This window comes from Hyperolius riggenbachi, chromosome 11, assembly GCF_040937935.1.
Source record: "Hyperolius riggenbachi isolate aHypRig1 chromosome 11, aHypRig1.pri, whole genome shotgun sequence".
Classification (NCBI taxonomy): domain Eukaryota; kingdom Metazoa; phylum Chordata; class Amphibia; order Anura; family Hyperoliidae; genus Hyperolius; species Hyperolius riggenbachi.
The window spans coordinates 43,692,693-43,720,562 of NC_090656.1; the positions used below are offsets into that span (position 1 = coordinate 43,692,693).

Genomic DNA, 27,870 nt, shown 5'->3' on the forward strand with positions numbered 1-27,870 from the left:
CCACTTTACTCCATTCTTTCATGATCACCTCCTTAATGACCTTCATGAACGGGAATGCCTCTGGTTGCTGGTCTAGGTGAGGGTAGTATCTATCTGGCTCGTGAGCCGAACCCTCATCCTCCTGCCAGTCAATAGCTGATTTTATGGCAGATAGAAATGCTGGTACCAGCGCGAAACTGAAGCCTCCTTGCGGGGAATCCTCCTGAGGGAGGGGATCCTCCCATGGCGCCTGAGGGACTGCTGACGCTGCTGGTTGTGGAGGTGCCATATTCTGGAAGGTGTCTCTAACTGCCTGTTGAATAAAGGCTAGTACCTGTTCGTTATCAGTGTCTCTCTCTCTCCCAAGTTCCGCAAAACAGGCCTCACAGACCCTCTTATCTGGCATAGCTGGCTGAGAACAGGACCAACACTGATTTTGTATAGGCCTCTGAAACGGCTCAAGGGTCTCAGATTGAGGCGAAATGACCCAATCTCTACGGGACCTTTTAGGGGACCTATAATCGTAACGTCCTCTGTCTCTATAAGAAGAATAACGATCCCTATTCGGAGATCGCTTTCTTCTAGAGTCTCTGGAACGCCTGTCCCTTGATCTTGATCTGGAGCGGTAATCCCGCCTCCTCGAGGACTCCTTCCGATGTCTCCTGCTCCTACTACGGGACCTGGATCTACGATCTCTGGAGGACTTGTTCCTCTTGGCCGATTTATTCCGGGAACGACGGCTCTTGCTCCTGTCCCTTGATTTCGACCTGGTTTGCCGGGCCTTAGATGGGGATCGGTGCTTGGATACTGCCCGGCCACCTCCTCCTTCAGTCTGGCCCCCCGAACTGTAAGATAATATAACATATACCATATGTTTCAATCACTTCCCTTATGACTATATTAAGACAAAGGGGAACTGCACTCTTTTACTGAACATCCCATAGGGACCCTGTGCCAGGAAATTATATATGACGACACCATGTGCATAAACAGAAAGACTACATTTAGTAGTCTATACCTGTTGATGACCACCTCCTCCACACGCTCTCTAGGATCCATATCTCTGTTTAAGAGAAGGATTGCACAACTATTAGCCAACCTTCACATAATGCAGGTAGTGACATTAGCATTTCTAGAACATGGCAGATGATTCTCATACCTTCTTCAGAAGATTCAAGCCCCCAGGAACGATCAGTCTGGCCCACAGCGGTGAAAGGCAAGGAAAGCACCGCAATCCGGATCAGCAAGGCCTCAACCGGCCTCCACAAATCCTCCGCAAGGCTTCAACAGGCCGCATCCAGGAGCGAACACACACAGCTCCTCTCTGCCAGGACGCCAGGAACAGCGCGCAGCCATCTCTCTGCGGCTTCCTGTACGCCCATATCCGTGCGCCCGGCCAATCAGGAGCTCCCAACGCAAAATCTCGCCTCTCGCGAGATCTCACGCACAGGCTACGCAAGGAGAGGTGGAGAGAGGGAGGCGGCGAGAACCGGCGGCGCCATTGCAGAGCAGGGCAAGCCGTACTCCAGACACGCTGGGGCACATGCATGAGGACGACATTAAACCCTGTTTAAGGGTACAGACGTCCTCAACAGCGGGAGAGGCTGAACCCGCTGGGCACAGGGGAAACAAGTAAGCACCTATAGATAAGAGATAGCTGGAAAAAAAAAAAAGAAAAGAAAAAAGAAAACAATCAATGGAAATACAATATAGGCGAAGCTGTCCATTCGAGGACAGAAAAAAGAATGGCTGGAGGGGGGCGGAACGGAAATCTTATAGGTGATCTGTCCTATCAGGTTCGGGGGCGGAGCCAATACCCATAGGTATGCCGCCATGTTTGGTCCAGGAAAGTACTTTTTCACCTACTTTTCAGTACTCTTTCAGCTGAAAAGTGCTGGAAAACTACTTTAAATAGAAGATGAAAACGTATCTCCTAGGAGAAATCTCAGGTGAAAAAGGGGATTGCATATGGGCCATGGAGTGCAGAGGTGATAGGATCTCTGGTAACGAGTGCAGAGACATGGAGTGCAGAGGTGATAGGATCTCTGGTACTGAGTGCAGAGACATGGAGTGCAGAGGTGATAGGATCTCTGGTAACAAGTACAAAGACATGGAGTGCAGAGGTGATAGGACCTCTGGTACTGAGTGCAGAGACATGGAGTGCAGAGGTGATAGGATCTCTGGTACTGAGTGCAGAGACATGGAGTGCAGAGGTGATAGGATCTCTGGTACTGAGTGCAGAGGTGATAGGATCTCTGGTACTGAGTGCAGAGGTGATAGGATCTCTGGTACTGAGTGCAGAGACATGGAGTGCAGAAGTGATAGGATCTCTGGTACTGAGTGCAGAGACATGGAGTGCAGAGGTGATAGGATCTCTGGTACTGAGTGCAGAGGTGATAGGATCTCTGGTACTGAGTGCAGAGGTGATAGGATCTCTGGTACTGAGTGCAGAGACATGGAGTGCAGAGGTGATAGGATCTCTGGTACTGAGTGCAGAGACATGGAGTGCAGAGGTGATAGGATCTCTGGTACTGAGTGCAGAGGTGATAGGATCTCTGGTACTGAGTGCAGAGACATGGAGTGCAGAGACATGGAGTGCAGAGGTGATAGGATCTCTGGTACTGAGTGCAGAGGTGATAGGATCTCTGGTACTGAGTGCAGAGACATGGAGTGCAGAGGTGATAGGATCTCTGGTGCTGAGTGCAGAGACATGGAGTGTAGAGGTGATAGGATCTCTGGTGCTGAGTGCAGAGACATGGAGTGTAGAGGTGATAGGATCTCTGGTGATGATTGCAGAGACATGGAGTGCAGAGGTGATAGGATCTCTGGTACTGAGTGCAGAGACATGGAGTGCAGAGGTGATAGGATCTCTGGTAACGAGTGCAGAAACATGGAGTGCAGAGGTGATAGGATCTCTGGTACTGAGTGCAGAGACATGGAGTGCAGAGGTGATAGGATGTCTGGTACTGAGTGCAGAGACATGGAGTGCAGAGGTGATAGGATGTCTGGTACTGAGTGCAGAGACATGGAGTGCAGAGGTGATAGGATGTCTGGTAACGAGTGCAGAGACATGGAGTGCAGAGGTGATAGGATCTCTGGTAACAAGTGCAGAGACGGAGTGCAGAGGTGATAGGATGTCTGGTAATGAGTGCAGAGACATGGAGTGCAGAGGTGATAGGATCTCTGGTGATGATTGCAGAGACCTGGAGTGCAGAGGTGATAGGATCTCTGGTACTGAGTGCAGAGACATGGAGTGCAGAGGTGATAGGATCTCTTGTGATGAGTGCAGAGACCTGGAGTGCAGAGGTGATAGGATCTCTGGTACTGAGTGCAGAGACATGGAGTGCAGAGGTGATAGGATCTCTGGTACTGAGTGCAGAGGTGATAGGATCTCTGGTACTGAGTGCAGAGGTGATAGGATCTCTGGTACTGAGTGCAGAGGTGATAGGATCTCTGGTACTGAGTGCAGAGACATGGAGTGCAGAGACATGGAGTGCAGAGGTGATAGGATCTCTGGTACTGAGTGCAGAGGTGATAGGATCTCTGGTACTGAGTGCAGAGACATGGAGTGCAGAGGTGATAGGATCTCTGGTGCTGAGTGCAGAGACATGGAGTGTAGAGGTGATAGGATCTCTGGTGCTGAGTGCAGAGACATGGAGTGTAGAGGTGATAGGATCTCTGGTGATGATTGCAGAGACATGGAGTGCAGAGGTGATAGGATCTCTGGTACTGAGTGCAGAGACATGGAGTGCAGAGGTGATAGGATCTCTGGTAACGAGTGCAGAAACATGGAGTGCAGAGGTGATAGGATCTCTGGTACTGAGTGCAGAGACATGGAGTGTAGAGGTGATAGGATCTCTGGTGCTGAGTGCAGAGACATGGAGTGTAGAGGTGATAGGATCTCTGGTGATGATTGCAGAGACATGGAGTGCAGAGGTGATAGGATCTCTGGTACTGAGTGCAGAGACATGGAGTGCAGAGGTGATAGGATCTCTGGTAACGAGTGCAGAAACATGGAGTGCAGAGGTGATAGGATCTCTGGTACTGAGTGCAGAGACATGGAGTGCAGAGGTGATAGGATGTCTGGTACTGAGTGCAGAGACATGGAGTGCAGAGGTGATAGGATGTCTGGTACTGAGTGCAGAGACATGGAGTGCAGAGGTGATAGGATGTCTGGTAACGAGTGCAGAGACATGGAGTGCAGAGGTGATAGGATCTCTGGTAACAAGTGCAGAGACGGAGTGCAGAGGTGATAGGATGTCTGGTAATGAGTGCAGAGACATGGAGTGCAGAGGTGATAGGATCTCTGGTGATGATTGCAGAGACCTGGAGTGCAGAGGTGATAGGATCTCTGGTACTGAGTGCAGAGACATGGAGTGCAGAGGTGATAGGATCTCTTGTGATGAGTGCAGAGACCTGGAGTGCAGAGGTGATAGGATCTCTGGTACTGAGTGCAGAGACATGGAGTGCAGAGGTGATAGGATCTCTGGTACTGAGTGCAGAGGTGATAGGATCTCTGGTACTGAGTGCAGAGGTGATAGGATCTCTGGTAACAAGTTCAGAGACATGGAGACGGAGTGCAGAGGTGATAGGATCTCTGGTACTGAGTGCAGAGACATGGAGTGCAGAGGTGATAGGATCTCTGGTGATGATTGCAGAGACCTGGAGTGCAGAGGTGATAGGATCTCTGGTACTGAGAGCAGAGACATGGAGTGCAGAGGTGATAGGATTTCTGGTACTGAGTGCAGAGACATGGAGTGCAGAGGTGATAGGATCTCTGGTACTGAGTGCAGAGACATGGAGTGCAGAGATGATAGGATTTCTGGTACTGAGTGCAGAGACATGGAGTGCAGAGGTGATAGGATCTCTGGTGATGAGTGCAGAGGTGATAGGATCTCTGGTAACGAGTGCAGAGACATGGAGTGCAGAGGTGATAGGATGTCCGATGACAGGTGCAGAGGTTATGGGATCTCTGACGAGTGCAGAGACTGCTAAATCTGCAAATATATACAACAAAAACAACAACAACAAAAAAAACAAAAAGCAAAACAAAAAACCTTTAACTCACCTATGGCTGGGGTGAAGCTTTTTACTGGAGGTGGTTTCATATGATGTGTCAGTAAACTCTGTTAAAGTAAACAAAAACGAGAATGTTGATGTTGGATTTTTGTGGATTTATAACAGCTGGTGATATGTTTTTTACACTCTTGAAGCAACATGTAACATGAGAGTAACCAATGTATGTAAAGCCACACTTCTACATGGAGCTAGGCTTTGATCCAGTTTTCTCACTGTCAATGTTAGAAGTCCAGGGTTATAAAAACAGTTTCTCTGCAATGGTGCTGCAGTATCAGGATGCGTACACACATCCCATTTTAATAGTTGGCCAATCTTACTACCTCCATGTAGCATGGCAGCCAACCTACACAATATGTTCATAGCATTTAAAATCTGTTGGCCCTCATGCTACACGCAATTGGTTAAAGGGGCATTGCATCTAATGTTGCTGATTATAGTTAATAATATAAATAATAGTGACTGACTTCAGAAGGGCTCATTAACCATGTGGGGGGAGGATCAGAGCAACTGCCCTTCTGGCTAGAAAGAAGCTGCTTGCCAGCAATGTGTTGTTTAATCTCTGCAGCGTCTCTGGCTGAGTCTCTGGTTCTGCCGAGGACACATGGACAGTCTGTGTGAGAGAAAGGAGGGGCAGACTCAGTCAGATACGCTACAGTGATTAAACACCACATTGCAAGCAGCGCAACTTCTTATCACAGGGAAAGAATCTTTCTAGCCAGAACGGCAGTTTGTCTCCCCCCACGTGGTTAATGAGCTCTTCTGAACTTCGTAGCTAATGTGTATTCCCATCCTCCCCCAGCTGCAGCAATGTGTCCTGTCACACACCACTTAACTTTTCACTAGATAGATACTTTTTTTTTAACAACTTGTACCTCTTGTGCACATTATTTACTTTATTAACTAAAATCAACAATATTAGCCATAATGCCCCTTTAAGGTAACGGATGCAATTGTAAGACTCCTGTGTGGCTGAGAAAACCATCTACAGGGAACTACACTTGAATACATGAAACCCTCATGTCTCATACATTAGATGAAACTCGTCTGAGGCAGCCAATAAGGACCGCCTCTGAGGAGAATCCTGCGTGTGCACAGTATCCCCAGACACCCTCGGCCAGTAATCAGCCTGGTAGATTGCATTGTCAGCCGAGAGCATTGTTCGCCCAACTCACCCGGCTCCCATGTGACATCACAACTGCGCCACTGTCTGCCCTCTGCATAGCAACAGATTACGTTGCTACCCTGCAGGTAAAGACATCTCTACAGCCTTAGCCTTGCAATGTTGTCTAAGGGATCATGTCCTGATCTTGTTGATTTTGGCACGATCCGCGCCGCTACAGTTGGGTACCGCTGGTCTTGGTTCCCATTGAAACATTGGTTATTCGCGTAAATTTGGACGGCGGGAATTGCCTCATTTCCTCAGACCTCCTGGTTTTGTATCGACATCTAGGGATTAGCTAAGATTCCTAGATAAAGCCTGATACACCCCTTCAATTTTGATTGGCCAATCATTTTACCACCTCATGTAGTATAAGAGTTTACCTAAACAATCTGCTCATAGCACTCAAAATCTGTTGGCCCTTGAAACTACACGGAGGTGGTAAAATTGCCAAATCAAATTGAAGGTCGAATAAGATCGATTTTGAGCTTTGGGATTGGTCGTTGGCGATCAGTAAGCTATACATTTTCTCAACCGGAAATAGGATCGGAAGTGAAAGTTGCAAGGTGTGTACCAGCCTTTCCTTGTGCGTCACATCTGGCAGATCTGCACAACAACGGAATCCAGAGACGAGGTAATGTAAGTTGTACCCCAGTATGAAACACATTCTATCCAGCAGTGACACCGGCTACACTCAATCCTCCTGGTTTTTAATAAAAGCTGTCTCATTCAGTTTTGGTTTAGATTGGCTTTAAGCCCATGGGATCAGGGGTAGATTTGGCTTTAGGCACAAATTGTCCAATGACTGCCACTGATACACAACAAACAATTGCCAGTTGACAGCAGATAGTTCTCCAACCCTTACGGTACCCAAACATCAGTCCATGTATGGGCAGATCGATTAAGACACAGATCTCTCTATGATCAAATCTGATTGGAAAGAAATCGTTGCCTGCCCATTTACCACAGGCTGATTACCAATAAATCTCATGCGGATATTGATCCGGAATCGGCCTTGTGACCCATCCACTTCCCCGATGCTGCCCCCCCCTAATATTCAATAAACCCTTTGGTGCTCGGTGCACTATACATTGCATGTCCATGGCCACCACTGGCTCCGGCCATACACGTGCCCCACGTGGTTGCCCGAGTAACGTGGGCGTGTGCGATGCGGGGCACGTGTATGGACGGAGGAAAGTGCTGGAGCCAGCGGCGGCCATAGACATGTAATTTATAGTGCATTGGGGGAGCACATACACCATAAGGGTGATAGCGTCGGGGGTTTGATTGCTTGTCGCGCACCCAACCGCACACGACGGCCCGACATCTTGCAGCATGTCCAGCCAATTAATACACCCCATTTCAGCCCAAAATTGGTCACATCGTCAATCGGCCATGCAATTGGCGGCACCAAATTTTCTTCCGATTTGATTATAATAATCGAATAGGATGGTCGATCGAGCGAAGTGTATGGCTGCCTTCCGTAAACCACCCCCCATGTCACTGCCCTACATATACAGTTCACAGTATAATCAAAGGTGCAGGGTGTCCCATCACTCAATACTAAGCAGTTTGGGGTGGCCTTCCATTGATAAAGGAGGTTCCAAGACACAAGAAGGCAACACAGAAGTACACATTTATGTTGCTTTCAGAAGTGATTCTAAAGATTACCAGTAGGTGGGAGAGAAAGCCATTTACCTTAATAAACAGCTGTTCGCCATACAGTGCAACAAGCTCAAGGTTTCCTGATGACTTTTCCCACCTGCTGAAGTGGTTTAGAACCAGATCTGAAAAAGGAAACACTGGTATCAGAAAAGAAATAACAAAAGTGACAGAGCACTGACTACCTGTGTCTACTACGGTGACAGTACACAGTCCTATGATGAGCAGATACAGAGTGTCATCAGTGAATCTACAACATCAAACAAGATCACACTATTGTACATCAGACTTATGCTACATACACACTTGAAAGATAAATGAAAGATATCAGACCAATTTTACCCCCTTCCATGTAGTATGAGAGCATACTCTACACCAGGGGTCTCAAACTCGCGGCCCGCGGGCCATTTGCGGCCCTCGATACAATATTTTGTGGCCCTCGCCGGCAAAAGCTTCCTTATAGTTTGCTTCAGTGCTCCCAAGTAATCCGCCGCATCCCCGCCACTAAACGAGGGCTGCAGAGCCCCCAAATCGCCCGGGGGGCTATCCGCCGGCATTTCCTGGAAGGGGCAGAGCTTTCAGTTTCAGCTCTGCCCCTCCTGACGTCAATCGCCGCACGGATCGCCGCCTCTCCCCGCCCCTCTCTGTGAAGGAAGAGTGAGAGGGGCGGGCAGAGGCGGCGATGCGCCGCGATTGTGAAATTCCTTATGCGGCCCAGCCTCATCCTGACTTTGCCTCCTGCGGCCCCCCAGGTAAATTGAGTCTGAGGCCCCTGCTCTACACAGTCTATTCTATAGTGCTGAACTCTCCAGCAGATAATGCAAGATGCTGCACACATTCAAAAGATCATTATCTGCAAAAGATCTGTTCCTGCAAAAGATCCATTCCTGCAAAATGCATTCATAGTCTATGATATCTGCAGATCCTCATACACACCTTGTTTAACAGACATTCATCTGCAGATCATCTGCAGATCAGATCCACCAGGATGGATCTTCAGATCTGCAGATGATTGTCAGATATGCAGATGAAGTCTGTTAAACAAGGTGTGTATGAGATCTGCAGATATCAGACTATGAATGCATTTTGCAGGAACTGATCTTTTGCAGATACTGATCTGTTGAATGTGTACAGCATCTTTGTGTGCAGCATCTTGCAAAGATTTTTTTATGTAATGGGGAGTTCAGCACAATAGAATAGACTGTGTAGGTGTGGCTCTCATACTACATGTAAGTTGGTAAAACTGGTCAGATATCTTTCATTTATCTTTCAAGTGTATACACACCATTACGGGGCCCATACACTCAGCCGATTTTCTGGCCGATCGATCAAAATCGATCGATCGATTGCAAATCGGTTGGCCAATCGACTGATCGACAGCCGATTTCGATCAATTTCGATGGATTTCCATCAAAATCCAGGTCGATCTGTTGAGATTGCTTATTATTTTGCATTGGCCCTAATGGAAATCTGATGGCAAAAAAATGCCATCAGATCGAATTTCAATAGATTTCAAACTGAAATCTATTGGAATTCTATCCTAGTAAAAAAAGTTTTAAAAACACATCAGATAGATAAGAAATCCATCTGATGATCTATCTGCTGCTAATCTGATGAGTGTATGGGCACCTTTAGGCTAAACACACACCACACAATCTTGGTTGTTCAATCTTACCACTTTCATGTAGTATAAGAGCTTATCCAATCAATCATCCAAGGTATTTTCAATCTGTTGGCCCTTTTACTACATAGATTTGGTAAATCTGTACAAAGATTGTATGGTGTGTGTTGAGCTTAAAACCCTGTGAAAAAATGCTTCCGTTTTGAACATGTACAATTTACTTCTACACTATTTAATGTTCTTTGTCAAGTGTTTGGACAGTTTCTTAGGCTTTTCTATCCAAAGCTCCCTTCCCTACTGCATAAGGCAGGTAGAGCTTTGATTACTTTTTTTCAAATCTATTCTATTTTAGTACTCAGAGTGAAGGCAGCGGAATAGGGGACATTAATATAGCAATCGGAATATAGATCAAAAACTATTTGCCATATTTATTTCCTTTTAAGCAATACCAGTTGCCTGGCTATACCGCTAATCCTCTACCTCTAATACTTTTAGCCATAAACCCTGAACAAGCATGCAGCAGATCAAGTGTTCCTGACATTGTCAGATCTGAAAGATTAGCTTCATGCTAGTCCCCAATTCAATGAATACGCAACGCCGGCATTCATTGTATCTTCCGGTTACACTGCCAAGCATTACTTCCAATTCACGTGCTTATCTATGAGAATCGGTAATGACTGAGGACATCTTCATTTTTATTTAATAAAAATCCCCACACTGACTTTTATAATTGACTATTTCCCTCCCACACCCTCCCATAGTACCCAAACTTCTTTTTTTATTATATGGGGAAAAAAAATTACATAAAAAAAATATAAGCAGTTACCTTAGGGACTGAACTTTTTTTTTTTTTAAATTTAGGTCAAGGCAGTATATTACTATTAATTTTTAATTTATGGGCTTGTACAGTGGGTTGCAAAAGTATTCGGCCCCCTTGAAGTTTTCCACATTTTGTCACATTACTGCCACAAACATGCATCAATTTTATTGGAATTCCACATGAAAGACCAATACAAAGTGGTGTACATGTCAGAAGTGGATCGAAAAATCATACATGATTCCAAACATTTTTTACAAATAAATAACTGCAAAGTAGGGGTGTGCGTAATTATTCGGCCCCCTGAGTCAATACTTTGTAGAACCACCTTTTGCTGCAATTACAGCTGCCAGTCTTTTAGGGTATGTCTCTACCAGCTTTGCACAGCTAGAGACTGAAATCCTTGCCCATTCTTCTTTGCAAAACAGCTCCAGCTCAGTCAGATTAGATGGACAGCGTTTGTGAACAGCAGTTTTCAGATCTTGCCACAGATTCTCCATTGGATTTAGATCTGGACTTTGACTGGGCCATTCTAACACATAGATATGTTTTGTTTTAAACCATTCCATTGTTGCCCTGGTTTTATGTTTAGGGTCATTGTCCTGCTGGAAGGTGAACCTCCGCCCCAGTCTCAAGTCTTTTGCAGTCTCCAAGAGGTTTTCTTCCAAGTTTGCCCTGTATTTGGCTCCATCCATCTTCCCATCAACTCTGACCAGCTTCCCTGTCCCTGCTGAAGAGAAGCACCCCCAGAGCATGATGCTGCCACCACCATATTTGACAGTGGGGATGGTGTGTTCAGAGTGATGTGCAGTGTTAGTTTTCCGTCACACATAGCGTTTTGCATTTTGGCCAAAAAGTTCCATTTTGGTCTCATCTGACCAGAGCACCTTCTTTCACATGGTTGCTGTGTCCCCCACATGGCTTGTGGCAAACTGCAAACGGGACTTCTTATGCTTTCTGTTAACAATGCCTTTCTTCTTGCCACTCTTTCATAAAGGCCAACTTTGTACAGTGCGTGACTAATAGTTGTCCTATGGACAGAGTCTCCCACCTGAGCTGTAGATCTCTGCAGCTCGTCCAGAGTCACCATGGGCCTCTTGACTGCATTTCTGATCAGCGCTCTCCTTGTTCGGCCTGTGAGTTTAGGTGGAAGGCCTTGTCTTGGTAGGTTTGCAGTTGTGCCACTCCTTCCATTTCTGAATGATCGCTTGAACAGTGCTCCGTGGGATGTTCAAGGCTTTGGAAATCTTTTTATAGCCTAAGCCTGCTTTAAATTTCTCAATAACTTGATCCCTGACCTGTCTTGTGTGTTCTTTGGACTTCACGGTGTTGTTGCTCCCAATATTCTCTTAGACAACCTCTGAGGCCCTCACAGAGCAGCTGTATTTGTACTGACATTAGATTACACACAGGTGCACTCTATTTAGTCATTAGCACTCATCAGGCAATGTCTATAGGCAACTGACTGCACTCAGATCAAAAGGGGGCCGAATAATTATGCACACACCAGTTTGCAGTTATTTATTTGTAAAAAATGTTTGGAATCATGTATGATTTTCGTTCCACTTCTCACGTGTACACCACTTTGTATTGGTCTTTCACGTGGAATTCCAATAAAATTGATTCATGTTTGTGGCAGTAATATGACAAAATGTGGAAAACTTCAAGGGGGCCGAATACTTTTGCAACCCACTGTAATTAGTGATGGACGCAAAACTATAAAATAAAATATTGGCGCTATACATTGTACTAGGAAAAATTTTTTTTTAAACGTTGCAATAACCGGGACAAACGGGCAAATAAAATGCGTGGCTTTTATCCACAGTAGAACATTGTATTTTAACACTATAATGGCCAAAAACTGAGAAATAATGAAATTTTTCATTTTTTTGTCTTATTCATGTTAAAATGCATTTAGGATAAAATAATTCTTAGCATACTGTACCTCCCAAAGAAAGTCTAATTGGTGGCGAAAAAAACAAGATATAGATCATTACGCTGTGATTAGTAGTAATTAAGTTATTGGCGAAATAAAGGGAGGAGGGCTGACAGGTGAATATTGCGCTGGTCCACAAGGGGAAAAAACCCTCAGTGGTCAAGTGGTTAAAAGAAAGTAAACATGGCAGCCTCCATATACTCCTCACTCCAGACGTCCTTTAACTCCTATAGCATACCTACACCTACTGTAATTTCTATGAATACATAAGGAATAATTTACAGAAACCGCTCCCCAACCCACTGCTTACCCTTTCACAAATGGATTTTATCAGCACAGCCAAGGTTTTTATCCTATATTTATTAAAGAAATACTTTGTGTATGTAGGGGGTCGGGGGAAAATGAGTTGCACTTACCCGGGGCTTCTAATGGTCCCCCGCAGACATCCTGTGCCAGTGCAGCCACCCACCGATGCTCCGGCCCCGCCTCCGGTTCACTTCTGGAATTTCAGACTTTAAAGTCTGAAAACCACTGCGCCCGCATTGCCGTGTCCTCGCTTCCGCTGATGTCACCAGGAGCGTACTGCGCAACCCAGTATGGTGTGTGCCTGCGCAGTACGCTCCTGGTGCCAGTGTTTTTCAAACTTTAAAGTCTGAAATTCCAGGAGTGAACTGGAGGCGGGGCCAGAGCATCGGTGAGTGGCTGCGCCAACACAGGATGTCTGCGGGGGACCATTAGAAGCCCCGCGTAAGTTCAACTCATTTTCCCCAGACCCTCCCTACAGTATTCATTTAACTTCTATGTCCTTTATATCTTGCAAGCTGATGGATCAAAAAGGTGTTCAGTCGAGATATTAATGGAAACTTTGATAATCTTTATGAGATGGGTGAAAAGAGGAGTGAGGATAGAGGTCTCCACCACTTTAGACAGCTCTAATAATTACAAAGCCAGAAGAGGAAGTGGCTATAAGGACACTATACCGCATTTATGCGAAAATCTGATCAACTGATGCAAAGTGATAAAACAATTGGAAACTGTGGTGGGTACACTAAACGAAAAAAACCAGAGACACCGGGAGCCCCAATGGTGTATTATCTTTGGACAACTGGGAAATTTTTTTTTTTAGGAGTGATAATACTCACAAGTGTGGGTTGCTCAAGAGGCAACCACTCCCAACAGGCAGGTGGGGGAAACCCGTCCCCACTCGGTCTTTATTACGTGGTAAATTGATAAAACAATTGCTTCTTTCCCAATCAATTTCCGATTGAGGACCAATCAATCAGGCATTTATTACATAATGCATGGTCACATTTACACACCGTCTTAGGAGAGGCAGAAGAGGGAAGACTCAAGCTGGCCATATTTTCCATCTTTTCTCATCGATTCCTGGTGAATTGGATCATTTTGATCAATAGTGGCAAAGCATCTGAACGATTAACTTTAACTCAACTTTGGACAGTTTATCGATTGAAAATCTAATAAGACAGGTTGGAAACCTCTGTGTAAGGGAAGCAGGGCAGGAGCAGTGAGGGATCCATGGCCCATAGCAGTGCTGTGTACCGAGCAGCGCAACAAAAGATCTCCACTGATGTTGGCCACACAAGTGTAGATTCAATCTCAAAAAGTCAGAGTCAGCAAACTGTATATTAGGAACTGTGCTTTATTGTTCCATCACACAGAAAGACACCATGTGATTATTATCACCAACAATCATTTAGGAGACCACACCCCTTTATCAAGGCACAGGACAGATCATACAATGGTTGCTGTGATCAGGGATACTGTTCATCACATCATGAATAATTGATTTATTGTTTAACTGCCCTGAAGGGTGGCTTTAAATCGTCAACAGATAGTTTAATAGCAGAGCCGAAATTTATAAATTGGTTCAAAGCTGTGAACAAAGGCTTGAATAAGGACAAAAACCTTTTTATATTGGTACTAGTTGACCTACCGTATGCCCGTTTAAAAAGGGGCTCTAGGTCTGCCACACGGCATGTCAGTGCGCGTACGTCCGGCTCCCTGGCCCCTTCCTCCTGTCCCAATGGCTCTTCGTGCTGCACATGTGCAGTAGCGCAAACGCATGGACAGGATGATGCAGGGACACTTAGGTTTTATAGGTATGAGGCTGATATTTAATGCCATAACTCTTTCTCAACCTATATTGCATCCACTCTGCTTGTAGCTAAACTTTTGAACTTGGAATTTACGATGCCCCTGACAGTCTGAGCCCCAAGTGTGTGAGGATTGTGTAAACCAGGAGTCTTATTTCAGCTAACACCCTCTCACCCCATTTAGATGTTCAGTTTCACTTAAGGCATCTTAATGACGTGTATTTATGCTTGCAAACAAATTATGTATAACCTTTTGCTGTTGCATGTATATAGCTGTCTGTTCCAACAGCTTGTGAGCAGTCATGTCCCGCGCCGTCCTCCTATGATGCTCTGTTCCCAGCCACCGGTCCAGGTCTGATATTTGTCTAACAAGACAAATAGTACTTGCTCCCGCACGTCATCGGGAGTTTACTGCACAAGACTAAGCTTTCTTGTACTGCGCCTGCGCAGTAAGCTCCCAATGACGACCACGGAGCCCTATAAGAATCGCCGAGACCGGCGGTGGGGAACGGAGGATCATTGGAGGACGGCGTGGGACATTACAGCTGCAGGGGCCAGTAGAAGCCCCAGGTAAGTGACCGGTTTTATTTTCAAACACCCCCCCCCCCCCCGACACAGCTCCTTCAACTATTTGCCGACCGATCCACGCCAATTGACGCGGCGGCAGCCCCACCCCACGTCCTGAGCGGGGCTAGCAGGAGATCGCGCGCGCATCTCCGCTCTGCCTTCAGTCTCCTAGCGCCGATTGGAGACTGTTAGACGGAGAAACCGTAATCTAAGGCAGCGCTGTACTGGGGACAGCCGTGGGACACAGGCAGAGTAGGGATTGGCTGTCAGAGTATCTACACAGAGTTTGTATGTTCTCCCCGTATCTGCGTAGGTGTGTGTGAGTGTGTGTGAGAGAGTGAGTGTGTGTGAGAGAGAGTGTGTGTGAGAGAGTGAGTGTGTGTGAGAGAGTGAGTGTGTGTGAGAGAGTGAGTGTGTGTGAGAGAGTGAGTGTGTGTGAGAGAGTGAGTGTGTGTGAGAGAGTGAGTGTGTGTGAGAGAGTGAGTGTGTGAGAGAGAGTGAGTGTGTGAGAGAGAGTGAGTGTGTGAGAGAGAGTGAGTGTGTGAGAGAGAGTGAGTGTGTGTGAGAGAGTGAGTGTGTGAGAGAGAGTGAGTGTGTGAGAGAGTGAGTGTGTGAGAGAAACTGAGTGTGTGCGAGAAACTGAGTGTGTGCGAGAGACTGAGTGTGTGAGACTGAGTGTGTGAGAGAGTGAGTGTGTGTGAGAGAGTGTGTGTGAGAGAGTGTGTGTGAACTGAATATAAAAAAACAAAACAGTTTCATACCTGGGGCTTCTACCAGCCCCTTTCAGCCTTCCTGTCCCCCAGGATCCTCCATTCTACCACCGCCAGCTACTTTTGGTATCACTGAAACGACTATTGCGCGCCCCGCATATCTTTCTCTGCAATAGCGTCCTGCGCTATTAGCGTGGGACACCATTGCGGATGGGAACGCATAGAAAGATACGTGTGGCTGCCGTCGACTTGTAAGCTGACGGTAGGATAGCACCGAAAAGCAGCTGCAGGCGGAAGAACAGAGAATCATGTAGGACCGTTGCAGGACAGGAAGGCTGCAAATAGCTGGCAGTAGCCCCAGGTAATTGAAACAAACACTTTGGTTTCTTTTATATTCTGTTCCGCTTCAAAACTAATAACTGGTATGCTATGTGCATATCCACCTTCACCCTGAAGTGCATGAGGTTAAAGTGAAAAATTGCAAATACGTTTTCTCTGGCATCAGCAATAGCATGTAGATGGCGTAAGCTTACCTGATCAAATCTTTTAAAAACAATATCTTTCAGGGAATCCAGACATCGACTTTTAAGTTCCATTTCCTGAATCTGAGTATAGCCAGCAGCTTTTAAAAGTGCCTAAAAAAAAAAAAATGCAAAAGACCAAAACATAATTATTACATCATAAATTATAACTATGTACAGTATATGTTATGGCCGGAACTCGAAGTCTGGCCACTTCGGGTTCTGGCCGGTCAAAATGTGAAGTGGCCGTGCCCCTGTGGCCAGTGTTAGAAATGAAGATTCCCAGCAGCATAAATGTCTCACTGTGGCCAATATGTGAAATTAAGATTCCCAGGCGCATAAATGAATGAATTCCTTGGCGGCAATGTGACAGATGAAGCCGGCTCTTCGGCTCTGCCTCCCCCCCCCCCCCCTGCCCTTCTATGCAGCTTTGGCACCAGAGTTGTTGGTAGCGGCAGGGAATCCTGCCGTTCATTCCTCTGCAGAGCGGTTGCAGCCTTCCCACTCTGCTTCCCTGCCGCTCAAACTACTCTGGGGGACTCGCGTGTCCCTGGCTGCCACAGCTGTATAGGAGAGGGGTGGGGGAGGAGCCAGAGGCAAAGAGACGGCTTCATCTGCCTCATTGTCGCCAGAGAATTCATTCATTTATGCCGCCAAGAATCTTAATTTCACACATTGGCCGCAGTCAGACGGCTACCTAATTCATTTATGCTGCCGGGAATCTTCATTTCTAACATTGGCCGCAGGGGCACGGCCACTTTGCATTTTGACCGGCCACAACCCGAAATGGCCAGAAAACAGGGGCTTAGTAACCGTCTCTTACAGTTTTTGTTATCTGCTTACTGCTCAATCTGCTACTGCTGTATCCTGTTATTGTCACTGACAATATTTGTCTTACCTCCTACTTGTGCTCAGATGTTACCAAAACCTACTGTATATCGTACATGACCTCGCCATGCTTGGTGAAATAAACTGATTCTGACAATGTAAAGGGACCTGTATGTGTATTTTTAAAGTGGAACTGTCGAGCATTAAAAAAAAAAAAATAATAAAAATAAATAAATAAATTTTTTATTTTTATCTGGTAGGGATGCTAACCAGGCAATCCAAAAGTTGAAAATCATGCTTACTTTTCTGGTTGATAAATGATCATTCCCCAGTTTACCCGACGCTTATTTGGTACATCTGCCACACCAAGAAAGTTGCAGGGCATGCCAAGTTGTCTTTTTTTTTTGCTTCTTTACTTTCTCCTCACACTTAATGCAGCCTAATTGGCTGAAGCCTCTTTCCCTACTGTTTTCCCCTCCCACAACTCTGTTTCTCTCTGATTGGCCAATATTTCTTATGCTGAGACGATGCACTTTCTCTAGTGAAGGGCGGGCAATGCATACACAATCAAGCAGAGGAGAGTAAGGGAGGAAATTGCATCAGGATTAGCTTCAAGATAGACACCATTAAAATGGAGAATCCTAAGAAGGATTTTCTCATTTTTTACTATAGAAGAATCACTAAAATCAAAACGTGGACATTGCAATACATATGTTATGCAAGTAGAGCAAGTATTTATCTACTTATATGTGTTTTTTTTCTGAGATAGTATGGCTGAAAGGGTCATCTTTAATGTGCTTTACACTCAAAAAAAAAAAACAGGGGCTTAGTTGGACTTTAACAGCAAAATGTAAACAGTAGTATATTTACCTGACACAAGATGGGCCGGGCGGTCTTTGTGAGACCCGTTAAAAAGGCGTAAGGTGTCTGGGTGTGGTACACGATGAAGGTGGGCTTGTACTGATTGGGCTTCATGTAAGCACTGCCCCAAGCAATGCGGATCCACAGGGCATCTCCAACATCTCGGAAGTGGACAGTCACCTAGACACCGGGAGAATGAGTCATCATATTTTTATTAACAAGTAGCATAGTAAGTAGAAAAAGAAATGGGGTGTATAAAAAGTATATCACAGGAGGAATACAGTATTCATTTTAGGTGCGTCACAGTAAACCGATTTGGGGGAAAAATATATTTTACCAGCTCAGGTTATGGACAAAATTGTTCATATTATTTACCAAAATTGGTGCACTAACGTATTACTTGTTTACCAGATAAAAATAAAAAAATGATTTTATGCCCAACAGTTACTTTTTAACAAAAATTCAACATTCCCTTTAGGACGCACAATCTCTAAATGGAGCAGGTCAGAGGGATGCCTCTGTTGCTTCGACATCTCATCTGAATGTGTTTACATAGTGCTTTTCTATAGAGGTCTCAGTCTGAGGTTACTTCATATTCCCGAAGCCATCTAAGAACATCCACATGGGATTGAATGCTGCAGCACTGAAGGGAATGGAACTATGGAGGACGTCACAGACGCTTAATTTTGTGCACCTTAGAAAAATAAAAAAATGGATGTACAGCTCTTGAGGACCCTGGGCTTAAACCCCCCTAGTGACCAGGCCATTTTTTTACAAAAAGGCCACTGCAGCTTTAAAGGGAAGGTCCAAGCAAAAAAAAAAAAAATGAGTTTCACTTACCTGGGGCTTCTACCAGCCCCATGCAGCCATCCTGTGCCCTCGTAGTCACTCACTGCTGCTCCAGTCCCCCGCTGGCAGCTTTCTGACCTCGGAGGTCAGGGCCGAATTGCGTACATTTTTACACATTACCACTAGTGCAGAAACATTAACACGTACATTTTTACGCGTTAGTGGTGCGTTAGTGGTGCAACACGTAAATTTTTGTTCCTGCACTAGCTGGAATGCGTAAAAATGTATGCAATGTGGCCCTGACCTCTGAGGTCAGAAAGCTGCCAGCGGGGGACTGGAGCAGCAGTGAGTGACTACGAGGGCACAGGATGGCTACATGGGGCTGGTAGAAGCCCCAGGTAAGTGAAACTCATTTTTTTTTTTGCTTGGACCTTCCTTTTAAGGCCTGATTGCAAGGCCGCACAATTCAGCACACAAGTGATCCCCCCCCCCCCCCTTTTCTCCCCACCAACAGAGCTTTCTGTTGGTGGGGTCAGATCGCCCCCTAGATGTTTGTGTATTTTTTTATAAATATTTGGGTTTTTTTTTATAAACTTTCCCTGGTTTTCTTTATATTTTAATACCCCTCCCTCCCTCCGTCCGTCTGCCTATCACAGCGGATTGCTTCTGTGTTCCCCAGGGGGACAGCTGTGTCACACGGCTGTCCCCAGTACAGCACTGCCATAGATAACAGCGCTGTACTAACTAAATAGACAGAGTCGCCGTCAGTCTCCTAGCGGCGATTGACTTGATGCCAATTGGTGTTAGGCGGTCCTGGGGCTGCCAATTGGCATTACGCGGTCGTGGGGAGGGTTAAAGAGGAACTGTAACCAAGTATTGAACTTCATACCAATCAGTAGCCGATACAAACAAACCCCCCCCCCCCCCTTCCGCGAGAAATCTTTACCTTTTCTCAAACTGATCATCAGGTGGCTCTGTATGGCTGATATTGTGGTGAAACCCCTCCCAGTGTGATGTCAGGACCTAGGTACTGACATCACACCGTGGGAGCCTTGGTGCATTGTGGGAAATAACAGCTGTTTCCAACTGCCAAAAGCAGCATCTCCTTCCACAGACATTACCAGCCAGCGGTAAAGATGTCACCATGTGATAAATTTCAGACTGTAAATCAGGGAGAGGAAAGATTTTACAATGGGCAAACAATGACCATCATTTAGGCCTTGCTCACATCATAAACCGCAATTGCTGATGCCAGCGTTTTGTGCACAATTATTTTAAGCGCTTACCTGCATGTTGAGATTTTTTTCTAAAGCGCTTTTCTAAGCACTTTTGCAAAGTGCATGAGTCAGGAAGTGAACTCTTTCAGCCGGAAATGAATACAATGTATTTATTCATGAAAGCGCTGGGGAAATCGCAATACAAAGCGTTTTCAAGCGCATTGCGATTTCCCTATACCTTCCATTGAGGCAAGGTACAGGCACAGGCAGCTCTTTGGTGAGTGGATCGGAATCAGACCGCTCATAATTGAACATTCTCATAGGGGATCATTGCACAAGCGCTTTGAGGAAGTTAAAAAAAAAAAAAAAAAAAAAAAAAAAAAAAAAAAAAAAATCGCCGGCGCTTAAAAAAACCCAGAAAGTGTGAACAAGCCCTTACAAATTCTTGTTAAAATCAAGCACTTTCTTTTATTATTTACTGCAGTTCATACTTAAGGAAAATATTGAACTTTAGGTCAAATTATACAGTATATGAATGTCCCATTTTTAACAACATGGATTGTACATGAAGTGCATTCACATGGGATAAAATGACTGCTGTCTTTCTGCTCCCAAACAAGACGTGTTAATAGTGCCATAAACCCCTTGACATGAAACTTCGGAGCCTTACATTTTTCATAACTGATAAAATACCCCTTTGGAAACTCGCTTTGAACTCCGAGACTTCAATATGATTAATTTCAGGATCTGCAGAGGAAACAGAAACAAATTCATTCTCAAAACAAAAGTGATTTGGTTCACAAACTTAAAGCGACACTAAAGCTAAATAGTATGATATAATGAATTGTATGTGTAGAACAGATAATTAATAGAACATTAGTAGCAAAGAAAAGTCTAAATTTTTGTTTCAGTTATATAGCTTTTTTTTTTTTTTTTTTTTTTATATATATAAAACATTGCATCATTCAGTGATATTTGCAGTTTACAAACTACACCCTGTATTTTAAACTATAAAACAGAGCAAAGCTAAAAACCCTTTGAACTTTCCAGCAGTAAAACCTTAAAGAGACTCTGTAACAAAAATGTCACCCCGTTTTCTACCATCCTACAAGTTCCTACACCTATTGTAATGTGCTCTGGCTTACTGCAGCACTTTCTACTGTCACCGTCTCTGTAATAAATCAGCTTATCTTTCCCCTGTCGGACTTGTCGCCCTGTGTCTGGAAGGCTGCCAACTCTTCAGTGTCGATCTGCTATGCACGCCCCCCCCCTCCAGGCGTGTGTGTGTGTGTGTGTGTGTGTGTGTGTGTGTGTGTGTGTGTGTGTAAATCTTGATCTTTCCTCAAAATCATCTAACATACTTACATTAATACCAGCTAATCCTAAAATAGGCACCTTCTACATCTTACCAAAAATACACAAAGAAGGAAATCCAGGTCGTCCTATCATCTCTGGTTTGGGGACACTAACAGAAAAGATATCTGGTTGGGTAGAAAACATTCTTAAACCCATGGTAAGGAATATAGCCAGCTACATCCAAGACACCACTGACCTTCTTAACAAATTGACTGCCATGGGTCCGATCCCAGAGGGTGCTATCCTGGCTACAATGGATGTTGAATCCCTTTATACCAACATTCCACACGAGGACGGTATTGCAGCTTGCCAACATTTCCTTCAGCTTAATGATCTACCAACAGAGCCCACACTACAACTTATCAGGTATATACTAACTCACAACTATTTTTTATTTGGGAATGATATGTATCTACAGACAATGGGCAGTGCTATGGGAAGTAGGATGTCGCCCCAGTATGCAAATTTGTTTATGGCCAGATTGGAGGAAAACTTCCTTTCAACTTGTGAAATTAAACCATAGGCTTACTTCAGATTTATAGACAATATCCTATTAATCTGGACAGCATCACAGGAAGAATTAATCAGATTCCACAAATACTTCTCAGAGTACCACAAGAACATCAAGTTAACGCTCAGCTTTTCAACCTCCCATGTCAGTTTCCTGGATACCACAATTTATATACAAGATAGAATTTTACAAACATCTATATACCGTAAACCAACTGACTGGTATATTAACCTAAAATGGAAGAGTTTCCACCCGGAACACACCAAAAAAATCTATTGTTTACAGCCAGGCTCTGAGGTATAACCGAATATGTTCTAATTCAGAGGACAGAGACAGACAACTTATGTCACTACGTAAAATATTCATAGATCAGGGATATCATCCACGAATCGTTGATGAACAAATACACAGAGCAACTTTAAAATCAAGAGAGGAACTGTTGAAGTACACCCCAAAGACTGAAAACAACAGAATCCCAATTGTGGTAACCTACAACCCAAAATTAAAGACACTGAGGAAGATATTGAAAGCCCTACAACCAATACTCCATAAAGACAAACGCCTGAAGGATGTTTTTCCTGATTTACCACTGCTTGCTTTCAGACAACCTCCCAATTTGAGACAAATGATTATCAGAAGTGCATTATCTACACCAGAAACTCCAGGCACATTACCCTGCAATAACACAAGGTGTGAGACCTGCCCTTATATCTTGGGCACAAGCCAAATACAAATACCAAACTCACAGAAATATCATCAAATACAAGACCAATTTTCCTGCGAGTTGTTGTATACATGATACGCTGCATGAAATGCCCCTCAAGAGGAATCTATATAGGAGAAACAAGACAAAAACTGCGCACAAGAATGAACCATCACCGCTTTAAAATCAATGAAGGTAAAATGGACACACCAGTGGGCCAACACTTTTGTGAACCAGGACACAGCATGCAAGATCTAAAAGTACTTGTCCTTAAAGCGGAATATAACCCTGCATTTCAACTTTGCTCTAAAACATTATTTACAGTATATTATATGCAACCAGCATTTTTTTTTACTAGACCAGCATTGAAAGGGTTACACAGGGCTTTAACCACTTGACCTCGAAGGGTTTTTAAAAATAATGAAAATGTATTTCATTTTTCTATGGTAAGGTGAATAATAGGGTATTTGGATGTGGTTTTACTTTTTGGCCACAAGATGGAGATACAGAATTGTGTGTTCTAAAAATAGAAACAGCCAAGTGTTTATTATTTGTTTAGATTTATGTATAACAGGTGTTTGTAAACAAGGACGTAGAAAAGCGTAGCAAGGGAGGCAAAGTGGTTAAAGTTCCTGGAGATTTCTGCAGACGCATCCGAAGCTGACATAGATACATTTTGTTTACATAAATGTATCTAAGTGTGGTATGTGACTCACTGTCTCTGACTGAGAAGGAGCTGGAGGACAGCCAAAGAGTGTGTAACATTTCTCAATAGATACATTTAACTAAATAGAATGTAACAATCTGAACTTCTGCATATCTCTCCACGGAACTTTAAACCTCTGTGTTTAACCCTTCCAATACTGGTCTAGTAAAAAAAAAAAATGCTTTTTGCATATAATATGCTGTAAATAATGTTTTAGAGCAAAGTTGAAATGCAGGGTTATATTACGCTTTAGGGGCAACTTCAAAAATGATCAATCAAGAAAAATGTATTTATGAAAATGTTCAATACATTAATAGAAGGTTTAAATTGTGGAACAGGATTCATGACACCTTATGCAACATGATTGATTTGGCTTCATGATCTTCAGAAACCTGCTGGATTTCATGTATGGTTGCACTAACTCACTGGCTCCAGCCTGCTGATCACCTGACACCTAACGGATAAACAGTAACCCGCACAACTGTCATCTTCGTGTTTACCATTTATCTGCATCAGTGTTTTACTTCAGCTTACATCTGGAAATATGCCTGAAGAAGGGGACTAGATCCCAGAAAGCTTGCATCATTTAACTCTATTAGTTAGCCATTAAAAGGTATTATTTCTTACAAAACGTTTTTGTTTTTTTCTACCTATATAATATATATGGGTGTGTGTGTGTTTGTTTTACATTAGCCAGCTTTTCTCTGCTCTTATCTTTTACAAGCTGGATAAATCCTCTGTTGTGAAAGGAGTCACATGCTGAGGAATTACAGACATGGGCAGAGCTGTCTGCAGGAAGAAACAATCAGCCTGTAACGCTTCATTGGATGAGAGCTGCAGGGAGAAAGAAACACACAAATGATCTCTTGAGATTCAAAAGGAAAGCTGTATACAGCCTGCTTGTGTATGAATGTATTTTCTATGTTTTTCTACTTTTAATGCGGCGAGGAGCGGCAAAACTGTGACAGAGGGGAAAAGGAGAGGTCCCCTAACGCACTGGTATGTTTACTTTTGTGCAATTTTAACAATACAGATTCTCTTTAAATAAACAAACCGTGAGAGACAGGTTGAGAGAAGTGCTTCAGAAAACAGCACTGTAGCCAACCAAGTTTGGTCGGAGAGCTTTGAGAAGCTCTTTTGCATAGATATCAACTGAAGTTTCTTAACTCTTCTTGTACTGGAAACAATACGAGACTCATATCTGTGCTACTTATGTTCTATTTCTTAGCTGTACAACACATACAATTCATCTCATACGTTTATTTTCACTTCAGATTCCCTTTAAAGAAGAATGCCACACAATGCCATAGAAGAACCTGGGCATATTTTCCCAGGCTCACCAAGGTAAAGTCTTAACCAGAAGTCTTCCCAGTTTTAGATTCTGAAGATACGAAACCTATGGAGTGCTTTTGTGTAGAGTAAAGGACATACTGAGAATCCCCTTATGATGAGATGGACTAGTCCAAAACCTGCCTTTACCAGGCACCGTAAGTGACAGCAACATAGGAGAAAAAAGTAATTTATAGTGCAATTTACTCTGGGAGAAACGTACTTATATGTATGTATACATATGCATTTTAATTTTTTTCTCAACAGTGGTCCTTTAACTAAACACTTATTCCTGCACTGCTGGCCACTACCATGAGAGCTGGAGGCACAGACAGGCCAGGCGTTTGGTGTACCGTAGTCCTGAGCATTTCGTTTATTAAAGGCTCTTATGCACCATTATGTCTCTCCTTTCTGTTTGATATATACTTTGTAATGTTCACTCTTGTCAAGGGGGCTGCTTGATCTCATTGAGGCTTCCCGTTCTTCTTTCAAAGTATTGTCCTCCAGACTGTTATTGAACATGAATTTTATTTATTGATGGTATGGCTGGCACACCAATACTTCATTTAGGTATACCCCATTATTATTCGTATGCACCTGGAATGGTCTTTTATATTCTTAGAGGGGCAACAACATTGTATTCGCCGAAACTGAAGCCTTGCAATAAAGAGGAAAAAACAATGATAAATAATTATATTGGAAATAAAATTATAATAAAAAATAACCTGATGGCTTGGACATTTCATAAACTTCCCATGTCTTCTTTGTGGCATTAGCATGGTTATCTGTGGATAAAAATGTAAATGTTATGGACATAGAGTTGTATAGACTGCAGTCTTTTTAGGTATAAATATTCTTTTACAGGCAGTCCCTGGCTAACAATGTCCAATGTAGGATGACATCACTACAAATGACAGACAAAACAAACAAAATGACATCACGTCCACAACAACAGTGACAGGGATCACGGAAAGCTTCCTGGATTGGTGTGGGACGTAACTGGAGGTGAGAGTGGGCTCTGTTGGCAAAGGTGAAGGTGGTCTGTGATGGCATGAGGGTACCCTGAAGGATAGGAGGAGACACAGAGGGGTACAGGATAACATGATGGAACAAGTCCTCTCCTCATCTTTATAGGTTTCCCTCACACAAATACTGTGTCAGCACATAAGGTGCAACTGGATCAGAGGAGGTGAAAGCAAGCTCAGCTCTCATTGGAATAACGCTCACACAATCAGATAAGGAATCCAGAGGGGCCTTCCTCAGACCTGCTCATTACTCAGATCTGGTATAAATAGTTTTATGCCAAAGAGCAGCTGTGTTCAGACAATACCTGTGTAAACAGCATTGTACCATTCTGTTTACGCCTTAGCAAAGGGGACCGTTGTGGCCTCAAAATGGTCGTTGGTGATCAAATGGACATAACACTTGTTTCTACTTAAGTGTGTAAAGCCTGTGGACAGTTTCTGATAACTAATTTAGTCCAGCACCTTGGATTTGCACATAGTGTTTGACCTCACCACTGCATTACGGACTACTTAAGACTTTCAGTTCATTTGCTGGGTTGCCGGGAGTTGTAGTCATCTGCTAATGGAATCAGTGGCAAGTAACCACCATCTGTCCCGTTTTATGTGTACTCAAACAATCAGTTTGTTTGGTACGGCTAGGTCTGCCACTATGTATGTCCTCTCTTACTCCTAATATCGCTACATTGTGACAGTACAATTCTGAGTAAACTCTAGAGACTGTTGAGTGAGAGGATCCCCAGAGATCACATATTTTCCAATTCTGGTGACTGTTGGGAATATTACCGGATGTTCTTGGCCTGAATGTAATAGTTTAAGCTTTTACTGCTGCCACATTGGGTATCATTCATAAAAGTGTTGTCGGTAATGAGAATCAGTGCGGGAAAACACCGCTGTCGGTATTTTAGACTTCTGTGTAGTCATTCATAAAAATGTATACAGTTGCGATAGCAGTGCGGAGATTCCCCGAACTAGGCTGGCGATAGGCAGGCGGTAGGCTTGCGGAAACACAGGAAGCTGCAGAGTTGATACATTTCTCCGTGTTCCGCTCTACTGCAGCTGCCTGGGAGGTCTGTGTCTTCATTAACTCAGCATTACTCTCGCCACATCCAAGGGAGCGGTATTTCCCGTCCTCATACCGCTTGCGGTAATATTTATGAATTGACATTTTGTTACATTTTTTACGATAATCACCGCACAAGGCAGTGATTTATCGCTCTGCTCGGTAATGTCAGCTTTTCATGCGGGAAAGCCTTTATGAATGGAGATTTTGCTAAGTGTTCAGTAAAGTCAGCTGTTTTCAGCATTTCCACATGCTTTATGAATGATACCCATTATGGGTTAATCAGATAATTCTATGAATAAGCAGGTCTACAGCTTCTACTAATAAGCATATCAGTGAGTATCTAACTTTATGTGACAATAATAAAATTCCTGCTTCTAATCAAAATATCCCTGTGGAATTTCTATAAAAGCAGTTTGAACTTACAGACAATGTCTAAATCCGCCGCATGATTTAAAGTGGCCCTTTTTTCCTGGGGAGAGAAGAAACAATTAGTAAGGGGAATTAAGTGATTACAAAATTGTTTACACATTATTAAATAGGGCACATCAATGCTACACCAACTTACAATGCCCCTACTGCAGCCAAGTCATTTGGTATTGATCACCCACGCCGAGCCATCACCACATGTCACAAGTAATAGAAACTTTTGTGCTTGAACTCTAGTGGTTCCGCTCCCAAGCTGCTGTGTAAACAACCGCTTCCAAGGAATTCTGTCACTAAAGCTATGCCAATGATCAGTCACAACTGAATCTCTGTGGAATCTGCAACACTGCCTGACCGTTAAAACACAAAAAGCAATATTCTGCTGCAGGCAGAGTCCGTATAGGTTTGTCCATCTGGCTCCTGTGTCTGTGCAGTTAATATTTAGGGCCCGTTTCCACTATCGCGAATTTGCATGCGTTTGCAGCATGCAAATTCGCATAGCCAATACAAGTGGATGGGACTGTTTCCACTTGACAGGATTTCTGAGCGTTTTCGTCCGCGTGAAAAATCCACATGGCAGAGCCATCAGAATTCGCATACCGCTATGAGATTCGCATACAATGTATTTAATAGGGAATTCGCATGCGGTTTTGTTATGCGAATTTACATACGATTTTGCGTGGAATCAACGGAAAAGCACACAGGCACTGCCATGGATAAATTCGCATACATCGTCAGCCATGCGAAGTCGTATGCAAATTCTCATGAAAATTTGCATATATCCGCATGCGAAATTTGCATCCACATGCAAATCTTTACCGCGGCGATTCCCACAGCATAAGTGGAAACGGGCCCTTAATCAGGAACTTCAAGGAAAAAAAATAAAAATAACAA

General features: G+C 43.9%; 1 protein-coding gene and 1 long non-coding RNA gene across 2 annotated transcripts in view; one reads left to right on the plus strand and one right to left on the minus strand.

Moving 5' to 3' along the window:
- Positions 1 to 18,613, plus strand: part of LOC137538303 (uncharacterized) — a 67,872-nt gene extending 49,259 nt beyond the window's left edge. Inside the window, exon 3 of the long non-coding RNA XR_011024743.1 lies at positions 18,333 to 18,613. This is a non-coding gene — a long non-coding RNA (uncharacterized lncRNA). The remainder of the gene's footprint in view (positions 1 to 18,332) is intronic.
- CENPN (centromere protein N) overlaps positions 1 to 27,870 on the minus strand; it is a 54,526-nt gene that overhangs the window by 18,410 nt on the left and 8,246 nt on the right. Inside the window, exons 3-8 of the mRNA XM_068260381.1 lie at positions 26,977 to 27,022; positions 25,191 to 25,250; positions 20,531 to 20,607; positions 17,864 to 18,034; positions 16,178 to 16,279; positions 5,048 to 5,105 (exon numbers count right to left, since the gene is read on the minus strand). Of these exons, the coding sequence (XP_068116482.1) occupies positions 5,048 to 5,105; positions 16,178 to 16,279; positions 17,864 to 18,034; positions 20,531 to 20,607; positions 25,191 to 25,250; positions 26,977 to 27,022 (514 nt within the window). The remainder of the gene's footprint in view (positions 1 to 5,047; positions 5,106 to 16,177; positions 16,280 to 17,863; positions 18,035 to 20,530; positions 20,608 to 25,190; positions 25,251 to 26,976; positions 27,023 to 27,870) is intronic.